Genomic DNA, 16,923 nt, shown 5'->3' on the forward strand with positions numbered 1-16,923 from the left:
GGTTAGTTTTCATATAATTCAATGGTCCAAGTAGCAGTGCCCCCTTCCTAAAATGAAGAAAAAAAATGTGAGCCAAAATCACACTAACCAAACACTGCCCCATCAAAAAGTAGGTTTAGGTGAGCAAAAGTCTAGTTTTAAAAGTCAGTTTGTACATGGTAGCATGATAGAGCCCACATCAAATGAAAATAATAAAGATACTAGTGGATGACAATACCAAAATAAAATAAATAAATTTAAAACATATATAGTTTTCCCCTCTAGTTCCAAACATAGCATGAATCTCTGTATCATGTTTTTGAAATTTTTTGTCACACTTACCAATTTTTCAACATGAACTAAACAAGCACGAGGGAAAAAAAGGACATTTGCTATCATCTTTTATTTTAACTTTTTTGTGACAACGATTTGATATTTTACTCATATTATATTTAACAAATTAAAATATTTATATACGTGTTTAACGTATTTAATTAATATAAATAGGAATAAGAGCAGAAAAAATGAGAGAGTAAGCAAATCTCATTTTATTCTTATTTTTCTGTTAGTGTAAAAAAATTACACGATAGGTGATGAGAGAAATTGTAATTCCAATAAATGGTTGCTTGACGAGTGACTGATGAGAGAAATTGTAATTCCAATAAATGGTTGCTTGCCGAGTGACTCTTTCAAGGAAGTCCAAAATATCTTATCTTGCAAATTCCTTAACATAAATAAATAAAATAATTTAACTAATAAAAAACTTTCATATTCTTGAACACACTTTGTTTGGTATAGCTTTTAATAAGTTAAAAATTAATAATTAGTAAACAGAAATTAAAAACATCCTTTCTGTAACTTTCTAATAATAAATTTTTTCACAAGCCCTATCATGTGTCAATCTGTAAAAGATAGTTCCTAGGGTTTTCCATGTATGACAACAGTGTACCTATTAACCTGAGGAGAAAAAAAAAAACACTGCATGTTTAGCATCACTCGATGCTAACTAGCTCTACTATGCACCCAAAAAATCACTGAAATTGAAATAACAGAATAGTTACATAACAAGCCTATTACTATGTAGATCTATAATCAGTAACTGTGTTTTATTCATCCAAACAAAAACAAAACCTCCAAATATTGACAAAATAGGGAAGAGAGAGGGGGGGGGGAGGTAGAAGTTACATAAATGTATTAGAATTACAATTTATCAGATTTTTTTTTTTAAAGACACTTAATGATCTTTTTAGTGCGCATTTGGTATGCATTAAGAATGTTCAAAATATAATCACCATCCAATTTTCATTTAATTATGCCTGTAGAAAAGAAAAATATGATTAGAACTTCACTCATATATCCCGCAAAGTAAAATTAATGAACAAACTTTAAAAATATATCTTTGGACCTCAACGATCTTGGGTAGACCTCAACCCCTTGAAGTGAGGGTGACATGACATGACATTAGGTATGGTAGAAAATATATCTTTGGACCCTTGAGGTGAGGGTAACATGACACGATCTTGGGTATGGTTGAATAGGTACTTTCTCTCGGTGAGAGTGGTGAGAGGTCATCACGCCTAGCAACGTGTAGGCCAGGGATGGTTAGAGTTGCCCCATTTGTGCTTATTATAAAACTCCAGTTTCCCTCTCCTTAACACCTAGATTTTGAAGGGAAGTATAGACTTGACTTTTCAATTTGGTATCAAAGATTGGTTGGGCATGTGACTGGTTTGCCGTTTGTCTGACTATTGTATGTTGCAGTCCAAGAGGGTGTGTTGGAATGTGTCCCACATCACTTAGAGTTGTTCCATCTGTGCTAGTTATAAGGCTTCAATTTCCCTCTCCTTAATACTTGGATTTTAAGGAGAAGTATAGGTTAGGCTTTTCAATTGTCATCCCTGGTAATACATCTCTTATACCATGTTACATGGTCTTGGCTAGAACTCGACTCGAAAACCTAGCTTAAGGGTGAGGAGCACACCCTCTCATTGCAACTTCAAATTTGTTTCGTTATAGCATTAGATGGAATTTTTACCTAGGCAGGAGTAGGTTGAGGAACATCAACTAAGCGCTCTATCGTTTGCAACTGATCATAAGGGGCAATCTGCAAAGAAACCAGATAATGAGAAGAGCACATAATTCAAGTCTTGCAGAGATTAGAATTTGGCATCTATAATATATATATATATATAATTGCAAAATGTAGTGAGGTTATCACCACTACAAAGCTCAATCCTTTTTTCTCATTTTTTTGATTTTATTTATTTATTTTTTAATTATGTGCTGCAATCTGATTGGTCTATGAATCAGTTTATATGTTCTTAAAATAAAGTTTAAAACTCTTTTTGATTTGCCGTGACATTGTTAGATCTCTTCCTTAAATCGTGCTATTATAATTGACAAGACAAACATTTCTTTCTTAAGTCATAGTTTGCATCATATATATGAATGTGGGATAGATGCTTTGTAGAATTCATATTAAAATAGATGAATAATGATTTTATGATTACAAATGCGTACTACATAATATTTTTCAATTCAATATTATGCGTGCAAACAAGTAAAGAAGTTTTTATAACCAAACACTTTGTCACTTGGTTGAAATCTTATCGTGTGTTTGTCTAATGAATAATGCTTGCAGATTGCAGTTATTTGGCGAAATAAAATAGGTCCAATACCTGAAGAAGTTTTTATAACCAAACACTTTGTCACTTGGTTGAAATCTTATCGTGTGTTTGTCTAATGAATAATGCTTGCAGATTGCAGTTATTTGGCGAAATAAAATAGGTCCAATACCTGGGTAAATCCATCTGGCCATGTTATTGATACAGCATAGTTTCCCATTGGATGAATTTCTTCAGGTTCAATATCTTCGGGAACATCATTATACTGTAGTTTCTGCTCACCAGTCCATTCATCCTGTTCCCAAAAAATAAAAAATAAATAAATGAATAACTATAATAATAATTAATAAATAAATAAATAATTAATAGTTGACTTCAAAAGGAAATGTAATATAAAGTCAAGACATGCATTTGGAGATTCTAAAAGTAATAATTGAACTGAGAAAACGAAAACAAAATTGTCAAGGCCCCCTTTTTTTTCATGTAATAACATTTTGTTTCCTTATCATTAGGATCCGACGGGGTGGGCATTGGCCGGCTAGCCCACCCAACCCCCCCAACCCATACCTACTTTTTCAAGGCTTGGGAAGGGTAGTTGAGCCCACAAGACTGGGCTAAGCCAATATTTTAGGCCTGTCAAATTAATGGGTTGGGCTCCAGATTTAGGTTTGTAGCCTGACTTGGCCCACTAAAATATTCATCCCTCTCAATAGTATGTATTAAAATATAATACTTTGTGAAGGATAGTGCTTGGGAAATAGATTCTATCACTTCAAATGCATTACCATTTTCAAGAGTTGCTAGAAGATCATACGAATGTCATCATTTACATTGCACTGTTATGCTAAAGTTGCTATGTTGTATGAAGTATTTCCAGCAAACTTCTTTCATGAGATTTAATTGGTTTGGGCTGAAAGTTTCAGTTTTCTTCCTAATTATTGTTAGTTGTTTACAAATTGCTTCTTTCTTTTTCGTTCGGTTGTTACTTGTTAGATTGAATTAATTTAATTATTATTTTTAAACGGTTAATAATATAGAGGCCTGATGGGTAGGCTTGAGAATTGTATTTTCTGATAGGGCTAGGCATGGGTAGACTATATAGCCCGATGTTTGAGCTAGGGCAGATTTAGTGCAAGCCTGGCCAGACCCAGATGATGTCCAGCCCCCGAACACCTAGTGTAAGATTTAATGCCCTCAACTATATCTCCAACCACCAGTTTCAGAAGTCCTGGGTCACAAGCAGTTGAGTTCTACCTCTAGACTAATCCACTGACTTCCTCATGCTATGCAGCATGAGCTTTTGACTATTCAACTGTGTTCTTATTCCATCAAGCCAGCGATTTAAATTAGGGACTCCTCATCACAAAATTCAATAGTAAAAGCATATTTAATTCAAACCAAAATCATCACAAGCAAGCTAAAATCACAACTATAAGATCTCTATCTCACTGATTCTGTGTGTGCGTGCACATGTGTATACTCATGCTGGAGGGTGTTACTTTCTCTAAAGATGTGAAGGACGATAAACCTGATGTTTGACTTCACTCAAATGTTCCAGTTCCAGATCTAGTCCAACAGGGCAAGATAAATCCCCCGTCTGATATCAATATCGTTTTCATCCCTTAAAACAATGAAGTTTTGATTCCTTAGCTTGAGTAAATCTTAGATTTCTAAAACCCTTGTAAAGCAGCCCAGTTTGAAGGGTTATTTCCTCTATTTGATGGACAGTTCCCATACCATTAGATATGCAACAGTAGTGTGTCCAAGGCCATCTGTACAAATGAACTACGAAATCCCATTTGTATTGCAAACAACAGAGGGCATAGCTTCATTTCACAGGTTGATTGGGGGTGTTTGCCTCACAAGCAAAGGTGTATACCTTTTACTGACATAAATGCTACAGTGTGCACCCCTAAAAAGGTGCAACATCGTAAGAAAAGTTATGATTTTTGTGGTGAAAGTAATGAATTTTTGTGGTGTGTGAGAGTTATAAATGGTGAAGTTATGGTGAGCACCCCTAAAGTTACGAACGGCAAAGTTATACTTTTGTGGTAAAAGTTAATTTCATCTGTATACAGTCAGAACCCAGTAATAGTCCTGGACTGGAGTAGAGTCAGAACAGATGTTTTGCATTCTTACGATGGCTCAGAGCAATATCCCCAAACATACTGGTGTTTTTAGTCTGATTCCCATCTCATATGTCCATTACATTTTTTAAGACTTTCTGTGCAGGTGCAGAAAGCAAAGGCCTATCTTGATAAGAACAAGTATGACCAACAATAACAATATAAAAGAATGAATGAAAAACTGTTTATTGCAAAGATCATTCAGGAAGATAAAACACTTCTAAAATGGTCATTCTACATACCACACTTTGGGCTGAACGATCATTTCGTCTCACAGTTGCGGGTTGCAGTAGGAACTCTTCATCTGATGCAGGTACCTTCACCCTGATTGCCTTAATAGATCTATCATAGGTGACGGCAGTTGAAACTGAAGAGAAAAAATAAAATATTTCATCGAAGCAACTCGAAAGTTAATATCAGTTATACAAGCCAAAAATTCTAATTACCCTTGTTAAGCTCCAGACAACAAATAGCTTCTCCACACTGATAATCATGGCATTTTGACTTCCTTATTGAGTGGCATGGTTTTAACTTCTCATTAGGTTTCCCCAACTTGACATTCATATTAAATACAACATTTTTAAAATCACAAACACTTTACAGTTTTCTTCGTGAAATTTAAACATTATGTTTGGAGTTTGACATTTGTAATTCACTTTGACATTGAAATATAAACCCTAGGTAATAATTGCATCACACAAGCCAGTTATAATTGCTTTGGTCCTTTTGTGCATTTAAATCTTCCGCAGACTTAAAAAGAGAGAAAAATACCTTGTTGGCGAATCTTGGCGCACTGTTGCACAACACAAACTCCTAGTTCTTGGAAAGTTTTGGCAACTTCTCCTTGAGGATCAGCCACGACTTCAGGCATCCCACTATCTCCAGAAGCAGATAGCTGGCATAGTAAAGGATATCAAATTCTAAATTGTTGGTCAAAATCGGATTTATATATATATATAATGTTAAAATCCACCTACTACACACCTACCACTACCACCTCACCTACTCCACTAAACCTAACCCACTACACCACTACCACCTTCACTTCACCTACTCCACCTACCACCTCCACTTTACCTACTCCATCTACCACCTACTACCACCTACTCTTCTATATATAGGAATCATTGTAACATTCAATAAATCAATCAATAATACAATCATTTCTCTTTATACATTAAATTTCTACATGGTATCAGAGCAAGGTTAAGCTCTTGGTGCTCTTCGCCTTCTGGCGGGCGGCAACTTTGCCTTAACCGCCCGCCAGATCTCAACCAATTAAAACCTACCAAAACCTCCAACCACTGCAGCAACTCAAACCACTGCTAGCTCGAATTGACGCCAACTCTTCTCGCAACCAGTGTTTCATTTCGGCCTACTGCAGATACAGATTGCCTTGCTGCAACTCCGGGCACCGTCGCCGACCATCCCAACTCGCATGGTTTGCATGCTTCGTGTCCAGCACCTGCAATATTGCTGCGTCTGTCAGCCGTGACTGCTGACCACGACGCCTACCCAATACGTCGTTGGTCCGTCCATCATCCTTCTCATTCACTGCTCATGCGAGCTACATGTGCTGCCGCCGACCTGTTCTAACTGTCTCGGTGCCGTGTATGTGTTCAGATGTAAGAACACAAGACATGTCCTCTCGTCCCAAAGTCTCCACTCCTCTCACCTCCCTCCGCCGCCTGGCTGAAGGTTACTGGTTGAAACAGTCCTCGATGTCTCCCTATGCAGATTTTGTCACTGCAATGCTTATTCGTTCAACTGGCCTGAATCTTCAAAAAGCATATTCTCAAAGATTGAAATCACTAGGCCTTGTTGGACTGTTGGAAAATTCAGAGATTCTTTCATCTGGGGATATGGCTGCTCTGGTGTACTTATGGAATCCTTTTACCATAGTCAGTTGTGTGGGTTTGTCTACTTCTCCAATTGAAAATTTGGTCATCATACTGTCACTTTATGGAGCTTGTACATGACAAATTCCATTGGCAGCTTTTGGATGGGTCATAGCAACACATTTGTCCCTTTATCCTGCTATTCTGATTGTACCGGTGATTCTTTTATTAGGTTATGGTCCAGATGCTCTCCCAAGGAAATTGTTACTGCAAAGGAATTCCTGTGAACTGACAGGTCAACAGAAGGAACTGAAAAATCAACCAGTGCAACTAATTTGTTTCTCTTGGAAACCAGTTGTGTGTTTCTTCTTGTGGGCATCCATGTGGGCATTCTACGTGTTAGTTCTATGTGGCATTTCTGTTAAACAATATGGTGGTCTTCGGGAGATGTTTAAGAGAACTTATGGGTTTATTCTCACAGTGGAAGACTTGTGCCCAAGTTTGTCATCTTGTTAAAGCAAACAAATTCACTCTCTCTCTCTCTCATCTTTCCACTTTCAAACCCACAATCCTTTTTTTTAATCAACCCACTCCCTCACTTTCTTTAAACCCCTCTTTCCCTCACATGGGCTTGTCCCCTCTCTCTCCTCCGTTTGATTTCAAAATCCATTATTTTTATTTATTTTCTCCAAACTACTTTCCTTATTTCCCCATCTTTCATTTTGATTTCAAATATATTTTTATTATTTCTTTCTTTATTTTTCTTTCACATTATTTTTTATCTTTTTCAAATTCCATTCATACCATATAGCTTTGCACACCAAACCATAATTTATTCATCTCAGGGATTAACCCCGATCACAATTTTACACACACACAAAAAAAAAAAAAAAAAAAAAAAACAACAACAACAACAACAAACCAAAACACAACACCAAAAGGTTTGTTTTCTTTTCTGCAGACGGCCACCCACCGACCTCACTTCTTCGCCTATTCCGCCGGTCTTTTCTTCTTGCCTCCGTCCTGGGCGGCCCTTAACGGTGTTGCCTCCGTGTTTCCCACTCCACTGGGCACGATCACTCCACCCTGCTCCTCCACTGCAGCATATGGCGGACCTCCAAATCGGAACATAACGGTGGCCTTCCGCTTCAGCTCCTTATTTTCCGCCTTTAGCACACTTATCTCTGCTCGCGCATCCTTATACATGCGCTGGAGCAGAGCCAGTTGGGCGTTTAACTGCTGCACCTCATTTGTCCTACTCTGCAGCCGGTGCGACAAGTTTGTGACCGCAGTCATGGTTTCCACACATGACTTCAATGTATACTGATTCGCCTCAATATCTGATTGCGCTGCCATTCTTTGCTCCACAGACCACATAGGAAAGGTCAACGGAGCAAACTCAGGGGCGTTTGGTTGAGGTTCAAGGGCAACCGCACAGGTTATCTCTCTTGTGGACTCGTTGAGGTTGGGAAAGAGAGTAAGCAGACCACGGGAAGAAGAGGCCATGTTCTGGGTAGCTGGACGGGAAGAAGAGGCCATGTTATGGGTTACTGAGTGTTTCAGAGACGAGTTGGTTACAGAGTGTTTACAGAGTGTTTCAGAATGCCAATGTTCAGCGGTTTCAGACTGGTTTGCACAGCCTCCGCCTCAACCTTGGTTTAAATAGCCAGGGCAGATACACGCCTCGCGCGCCACTTGACGCTAGACGACAAAACGGGCGCGCCAGCCAAGGTAGTCACGCGCCTCACCATAATGTCCCGCACACATTTTTATGGATTGGGCGCGCCTTTTGATGGCACGCCTTTTTATGGATTGGGCACGCCTTTTGATGGCACGCTTTTTGAAAGATTGGGCACACTTTTTGAGGGTGCGACTTTTTAGGGATCCGACAAGACTCTGTAAACTGTCCCGACATTGATTCCGGTTAGCTCCTTCATGGGTCCGACAAGACTCTGTAAACTGTCCCGACATTGATTCCGGTTAGTTTCTACAAGGGTCCAGCAAGACTCTGTAAACTGTCACAACAACTGTCACAACATTGTCTGCTACAACGGTCCGATATGACCCCATAAACTGTCTTCTACATCGGTCTGACACCGCCATCCAGTGTCCTCTACACCGTTATGACACCACCATACAGTGTCCTCTACAACGTTATGACACCCCCATACAGTATCCTCTACAACGTTATGACACCACCATCCAGTGTCTTCACCAATGGTCTGACACGACCATACAGTCTCCTATCCTCTTTTATTTTTATGTATTTTCTTGTTTTGTTACTCTCTCCAAACTCAAGTTGGTTAGTTCCTATCCCCCTTGAGTTTGCGGGGGGCTGTTAAAATCCACCTACTACACACCTACCACTACCACCTCACCTACTCCACTAAACCTAACCCACTACACCACTACCACCTCCACTTCACCTACTCCACCTACCACCTCCACTTTACCTACTCCATCTACCACCTACTACCACCTACTCTTCTATATATAGGAATCATTGTAACATTCAATAAATCAATCAATAATACAATCATTTCTCTTTATACATTAAATTTCTACATATAAGATTATTTTGTAACATAATCCATTAAATATACTTACGGATAATACGACGGAATAGGTTTATGTATCAAAATGGGCCATGACAGACCAAAATAAATGTATAACAAACTTTAATAGTGTTACAATATCTCTAAGAGAGAGAGAAAGAGAATACTATATAATGTGTATATTCAATATTATGTTGAATAACTAATGTAACAATGTATACAAGACTCCTTCATATAGGAAAAGAGAAATCCAAATATGGTAATCCAAAATATGATAATGAATATAGTATGGAATGTATGATAGACAAAATATATAATTACTATAATAAACACCCCACCTCAAACTCAAGTAGGTATACCACTTGAGTTTGGAGAGAGAAACTAAAACATGAAATAAAACTAAAAATAAAATAAAACATGAATAGATCCAAAACAAATAGATTGCAAAGTCCAGATGGGAGCACAGGGGCGCTTGAGATAGTTTATGGTCGTGTCGGAACGGGTGTTGAACCAGCAAACGTGCACACACGTAACTTATGACGTGATGTTAAATGGTGATGGCAACAGATGAAGAAGTATGCCAGGGGGCGGCTTAGAGAATGCGCCAAGGGAGGCGACTTAGGTAATGCGCCAAGGGGGCGGCTTAGAGAGTACGCCAAGGGAGGCAGCTTAGGGAGTGCGCCAAGGGGGCGGCTTAGAGAGTGCGCCAAGAGGGCAGCGTAGGGAGTGCGCCAAGGGGGCGGCTTGGGTTGTTTGCATGATGTATAACCATGCTCACCATGATATAGGTATGATATCTTCCCTCAAACTCAAATAGGTTTGAAGATAGAAATCTATTTGAGGTTAAATCAGAGAGAGAGATAGAGTAGACAAGCACAAAAAAATAAAGAAGATTGCGAGTATAAAAAAAAAAAATATATATATATATATATGATAGAGATATTTAGGATACGAATAAATCAACGGACAGAGGAAGAGATCACCACAAAGCGATACTGAAAGGAAAATATGGCAGCAGAATGGGTTGAGGTCCGGCAGGCGGCCAAGGCAAGGATGCCCGCCCGCCGGTTAAGCGAAATTACTAGGTACTTAACCTAGCTCTGATACCATGTTACAATATCTAAGATAGAGAGAGAGAAAGAGAATATTATATAATGAGTATATTCAATATTATGTTGAATAATTAATGTAACAATATATACAAGACTCCTTTATATAAGAAGAAAGAAATCTAAGTATGATAATCCTAAATATGGTAATGAATATAGTATGGTAGGTATGATAAACAGAATATATAATTACTATATTTAACAAATAGAATGAATATATGCACATGCAAGAGCAGATCTTTTTGTATTCATGAACAAAACTGAGTGTAGTACTCACAGTTGGTCTAATTGGAAGATCAAACAGATGAGGAATTCCAAACTGCTGGACAACCTGCAGATATACAGATCAGATAATTAGGAAAAAAAATATAAAAGCATACATCTTCGGTATTTGCGTGTGGATATGAACATAGGTATTCTATAGTGACCAAAATCAAGGTTTTCCAAATATGTCCCATCTCTCAATACATAGGGATCTTCTGTTAGGGACTATCCAATTCAACCAATCTCATGATTTTGAATCCTTTATGAAACAAGAAAGCTCAGATATGGAATTAGGTACATGCCTGAGAACCTGAACCTCTACCAAATGGGTAATATCGCTTTCCATCAGCATCAAAGTGGCACATATTCTCAACTACAGCAACACATGGAACCTGAAAAACAAATACAGAAAGTGAATTTACGAATGAAAGAGACTGCAACAAAGAAGAATGCTTAGCATTTGCATGATCACAAATTATCTGTCCCTTTTGCCTTCAGTGATTAAAGAAATTTCAGAGACTAAACCAGTTTGAAATGGATAGGGAGGTATTGCAACATAGAAAAACAGACACCTTAAGCTTTGAAAACATGCGAACTCCTTTTGCAACATCTATGAATGCGAGCTTCTGAGGGGTGGTGACAATAACAGCAGCAGTTAATGGGACTACCTGAAATTTGAATGTTTCAAATCAGGAGAAAGAAAGTATTAAGACTGAGAAAGATTAGAGAAGAACAGAGCTGCATAGGAATCACTTTCAGAATCTGTGCACAAATACTAAGAAAGTTAAAATGCTAGAGAAATGAAAGCATTAAAGGCAGCACCTGGCATAAAGTAAGTTGAATATCACCAGTTCCAGGGGGCATATCAATTACGAGGTAGTCCAGCTCTCCCCTACAAAATTTCAATGAAAGGTAAAAAAGAAAAAGATATGGTAATTCCACATTAACTTGCTGATAGATATATCAATAAGCTTAACAGTTGGTTCAGCCAGTTTCTCTAACTTTAATAAATAGGGCCGCTATCACCTACAAAATTGGTGATTAGGCTTGAGGAGAGTTAATTCGTTAAGGTTCAATTATTTGGATACACATTGAAATAATGCATAAAACAAGAAGTTGACTTTTATGGAGCTAGAGTTTTCAGTGATGTCCCAAAAAAATATGCCAATCTCAATTGTCAGTTATTTCATATTGACGTTTTAATTTAAAATGAGGCATACCATACCACTCAGTTGTAGTCAATAGTTGGTTGATAACTCCAGAAACCATTGGACCCCTCATTATTGCACGACCTTGTCCAGCAAATCCAAATGATACCAACTTGACTCCTAAATATTCCGTCGGAATAATGGTTCTCTTCTCTGGATTCTATAGGACAGTTGTGAATGTCATAATTGAAGCAATTCAGTAAATTGCAGGTATATTTCAGTTCAAATTTGAATATTACCATTTCAAGCAGTGTGTTTTCAGGGGAGACCATTGTTGGTAAACTAGGACCATAAACATCAGCGTCAAAGATACCGACTCTAGCACCCATATCACCCAAAGTGTATGCTAGGTTTACAGCTACAGTTGATTTCCCCACACCTCCCTGCAGTTACAGCATTGTAGATGTAAAACTAAGATCTTTTCTTCAACAAGCAAATCTGTCTGAACAGCACCTACGATTATAACTTGCTTAAAATATAATAAGAGCTGGTGTAGTGTTACCAGAAAATGCTGATACCCTAGCAAATTACCTTTTGGAACACACATTCTGAAACGTGGTACATTTTCATTTCAAAACAATAAATTTAGTGATCCAAAGCAATCCTTTTTTTTTTTCCCCCAATACATTTCCTCAAGGTTTTCTTTGGAGTGAAACATATTAAATATAATGAACTAAAAGCTGAGGTGATTGAAGTTTTGACATGACAAGATGTCAAAAATGAGTCATAATGCTTATAGAAATATTTTGCTATATAATAAATTTGGAAGTCCAATTGTTTTAATATATATATATATATATATATTAGAATATAGATACCTTAAATTTTTAAAGTGTAAACTGTACAAGTCTACAGGTGTCGTACCACAATTTACAGCATGTGGCATACCGCGTTCGCGTTCCTGTTCCACATACCAAAACAATCCATATTCCAAGTAACATGGGGCTAGTGCTACAGTTGAGAAGATACTTGCAATAATATAATACTTGATAAAATGATAAGTTACCTCTTTCAAGTAAGAACTTTCCAGGAATACAAGATCCTATCCTAGTTGGTTCTAGCGAAAATAATAACATTGATATACTTGCATCCTATTTTCTTATTATTAAGCAAAATATTTCTAGAATTCTGTACTCCCTGTGCAAAGAATTACTCTGAGAAAGGTTTAGTATGATTGAACACATTGAATACACAATTTAGAACCTTGAACAATTAACAGTTTTATATGAAGTGATGCCATATATCCAGAAAATTTCAAGCTACCAACAAACAGAAGAAGCATTCCTGTCACGCAGAAATTTCCACCTTGCAACTTGATACTGCCACAATATTTGATATTGTCTGTAGCCCTGGTGGAAGTTGCCCAGAAAATATGGGCTTTGCTGGTTGGGCAGACATTGTCACGTTGACTTTTTTAACCCAAGGAACTGCTGCCACCACCTCATTTGCCTGCTGCTCAAACTGCCAAGACATTAAATTTTGTCACGTTTTGTAAATTGTTATCTACTCAAATGAGTTAAAATCTCATCCAAAAATAAAAAGAATTAAATTCAGAATTGAAACTTGCTCCTGAATTGGTAGTTTAATTTGCTTTGAAAGCCACTGTTTTTATACATATTGTTGAAGAAAATTCATTCATGCTAATTAAAAAAAAAAAAAAAAAAAAAATCAAAACAAACAAAAAAACATCTGGTTCCTTAAAAAATTTCCATCACTAATAACCTCAAGTGAATGAAAGAAAACCACCAAAACAAAAAATCCACCACTTGAAACATACATCAGTTCTTCATCAAAAATTGTGGTTATATTTCATTTACCATGTCCTTGATTGGACATGCTGGTGTAGTGAGCTCTAACCGAAACGAAACCTGAAATGCAAAGTTAGAATGTTGAACAAGGAAGTAAACTTTACATATAGGTTATGGAACTTATCACATCCATGTTCTAAATGACCTCTCCCGAAGCTACATCAATATGGAGATCCTTCACAAACCCACATGAGACAATGTCTGTCCCAAAATCAGGATCAATAATTTGAGACAAGGCTTTCAATACATCACTGGCAGCTGCCTCAGTTGAAACTGCAGTAGTACCAGCTACAAATGAAAAAAAAAAGAAGAAAAAGTTATGTTTCAATTGATACAAACTATTTAGAAAACAAAAACTCAACTGGATCAAACAACAAAAGGCAAATAGAATATTGAAAGGAAATACAGAATAGCGGAATTACATTAGAGCAAGTGGCATAGTCTTGTGAATTATTTAACTTCCTATTCGGTTGTATTTCCTTGTTCAGATTGTTTCAAATTTTGTTTAGACTTTTTAAGAATTTGGGTTTGCATGAGGTTTTGGTGTGTCCCAAGGGGATGTAGAAGAAATTTGGTTTGGGCACAGGCGATACAAAGGACCAACATAAACAAGAAAGCATTACAATTAAGCTTCTATAGATTGTATTTGCTTCTCAACACATAATAGAATGAACAACCATAACAATCCACCAAATGTATTCAATTTGCAGTCTCACTAAGTATGCTAGGGCTTGCACATTTGTTTCAAATAGTCTGACATCGCCCTAAAATGTTTATTTTGAATGTTATTCAATAAAACATTGTCACATAATTTGTCACCTTGGCCATCACGAATTTCAAAAGTTATGCAGAGTTTCCATAGAATATTTTGCATCAAATTCCTAAGTTCACGAGCTCCAAATACCTAGGTTCTATTCTGTTATCTTTCTTCCGCTGGAAAACATTTGTAACAAAGCATTCATAATTTTTCACTTGGAGAACAGAGATACTTTATTAAACAGTTTTCTTCTTTTTTTTTTTTTATCAGCGAGAGTCAATTGTCAATTATTAAATTAGCTGCAGGGGAGTTGAACCTCCAATCTCTACCTTGCAAGCACCTAAGTGCTGCCTCCATGCCACTAGGCCACAACTTTCATTATTCCTAGTATGTTCACTTGCAATTTAAAATTGGTAGTATGACTGAGGTCAAGTTTAATTACTACACAAGTCTAATCCATACCACTGTATAACAATAAACTTAAAAAGATTAATTACACTTTTGGTACTTAAAATTCGCATTTTGTGTTATTTTGATGCCCAATATTTAAATTATAAAAAGTGTCCCAACGTAGTCATGATGTCGTGCACGATGACCTTTTTTTATTTTTTTACTTTTTATTTTTTTTTTATATTGATAACAGCCAAAACTAAATACATCAAAAAAAGAGAACCTGGGCCCACGGATGCATATGGCATCCTTTTTTCAATCTCAAAAAATAAGAGAACCTGAGGCCTCAGACAAAACAAGATGCACTAACGAGGGACCTTAGGATTAAATTCCCCCGGACAGTGTTACACATTAGAACACTTTCATATATTAAGATTAAATTGACACAATATAAACCTTGATACAATAAATTAGAACACTTTTAATAATTAAATTGACACAATTAAATTGTTGAGAGTGGATGTTTGGGTTTGCTTTTGTGGGACTTTTTTATTAGCTTTTTTTCGTTTTGAAGAACTTTTTTGAAAATTTTCAAAAAATTTTAGGTTTTTAAATTCTACTTATCCAGACAAACCAAAAATTTAAAAAAAAAAAAGAGTTTAGAAACGCAAAAATAGTTAACTTTTTTTCTTCTTCTTATTTTAATTTTTTTTTTCCGGATTTTTTTTTTAAAAAAAATTACTTTTTAGATTTGTGACCCAGAAAAGTTTAAAAAATAAATGAAATGTGACTAAAAATAAAAACAAAAACAAAAAAGTTGGAAAAGAAGTTCCCAAACAGAGAGAGAGAGAGAGAGAGAGAGAGAGAGAGCGAGAGCACATATTGAAGTAATTAACCCAACTTAAAAAGGTTGATTCTGGTAATAAAATGAAGTTTCTGGGTTTGCTTGAAGGAGGAAGAAATTACCTTCAACAGAAGCAGCTTCAGCTGAAATGGAGCTCAAATTGGACCGTTTATGTGATGCCCATCTAGGCCTTAAATGCCTTTGAGACTGAACATAACTGTTTGTAGTGGAAAACAGAAAAAGCTTCTCCGGCGAAGTAAACCCTAGAAGAAAAAGAAGATACAAAGTCACAGAATAAACTGAAATTTGACATACAACACAACAATGAAACAAACAACATGATCAATATATATATGTATGTATATGTGCTGATATAATTGGAGTGAAACGGAGCAGACCTTCTCTGAATTGCGATTTTGGGTTCTGAAATGTTAGATGAGGAGAGGATGGGGCGTGGAGAATTTGCATTTTAGAGAGAGAAAGAGAGAAGGAAATGGGGGGAGAATGGTGAGGAGAGTGTTGTGAGCCTCATGCTTATCATGATGTCACGTAAAAGATGATCTGATTCAAAAATCTAATCTGCCAGGCTCAGCTGTAACGTCGTCGTTTGCTGACTTCTTTGAAAGGGGGATTACACGTGCTTAGAAAAAATAAATATTAATAATTAAGATTATAATTTTTTTTTACTAATTTGTAATACTTTCTTGAATAAATCACACTTGCACTTCTTGATGTTTAAATTTAATACATATTACCTTTGACATTTGAAAAATTATATTAATTTATTGTCATTATAATTATTTAGACAGAATAAAGATATTGAACTCGTTTATTCTCTCTTTTCTTACTTTACTTTACTTCCTCTGTTTTTTTTTTTTTTCCTTTTCATTTGCTTTACTTTTTTTTTTAATATAATTTTCTCTATTTTTCTACCAAAAATTGTTGCATTTTATATAACACAGGATTGAGTGTCCCTTTCCTTTCATTTGCATTTTTTCCCTTTCATTTGCTTTATTCTCACGATTTCAGCGTAGTTTGAGTATCCCTTTCCTCACACAATTTCAGCGTGTTTGGAATTTATCTCAGATTGCGTTGTGTACGCGTCTGGGCGGTTTGTTTTCGGATCTCCTCTCACGATTTCAGCGTGGTTTGAGTGTCTCTTTCCTCACACGATTTCAGCATGTTTGGAATTTATCTCAGGTTGCGTCGTGTACGCGCTTGGGCGGTTTGTCTTCGGACCTTCTCTCACAATTTCAGCGTGCTTTGAGTCCCTTTTCCTCACACGATTTCAGCGTGTTTAGAATTTATCTCAAGTTGCGTCATGTATGCGCATGGGCGGTTTGTTTTCGAACCTCCTCTCACAATTTCAGCGTGGTTTGAGTGTCCTCTTCATCAAACGTTTTCCAGCGTGTTTGGAATTT

The 16,923-nt window shown here is 36.7% G+C and overlaps 1 protein-coding gene and 1 pseudogene across 2 annotated transcripts; one reads left to right on the forward strand and one right to left on the reverse strand.

Annotated features, from left to right (window-relative positions):
• Positions 1-806: 806 nt before the first annotated feature.
• On the reverse strand, positions 807-16,058 carry HCF101 (ATP binding protein). 2 transcript variants are annotated; one of them, XM_082870321.1, is made up of 16 exons: positions 15,901-16,058; positions 15,625-15,765; positions 13,657-13,799; positions 13,521-13,571; positions 13,009-13,164; positions 11,943-12,086; positions 11,721-11,863; positions 11,318-11,387; positions 11,068-11,163; positions 10,798-10,887; positions 10,509-10,562; positions 5,501-5,624; positions 4,972-5,096; positions 2,776-2,898; positions 2,015-2,083; positions 807-936 (listed from the first exon to the last, which is right to left on the reverse strand). In XM_082870321.1, exons 1-15 carry the CDS (start codon positions 15,968-15,970, stop codon positions 2,015-2,017), a joined length of 1,599 nt encoding a protein of 532 aa, XP_082726447.1. In that variant the 5' UTR covers positions 15,971-16,058; the 3' UTR covers positions 807-936. The 2 variants fall into 2 exon arrangements, with proteins under 2 accessions (XP_082726447.1, XP_028064282.1); XM_028208481.2 differs by lacking the exon at positions 807-936 and adding an exon at positions 998-1,295 and having other exon boundaries at positions 15,901-16,057.
• Positions 6,168-7,205, forward strand: LOC145790959 (uncharacterized; annotated as a pseudogene).
• Positions 16,059-16,923: the final 865 nt, after the last annotated feature.

The sequence above is a fragment of the Camellia sinensis genome, chromosome 5 (assembly GCF_055761805.1).
Source record: "Camellia sinensis isolate YWXY chromosome 5, ASM5576180v1, whole genome shotgun sequence".
NCBI lineage: Eukaryota > Viridiplantae > Streptophyta > Magnoliopsida > Ericales > Theaceae > Camellia > Camellia sinensis.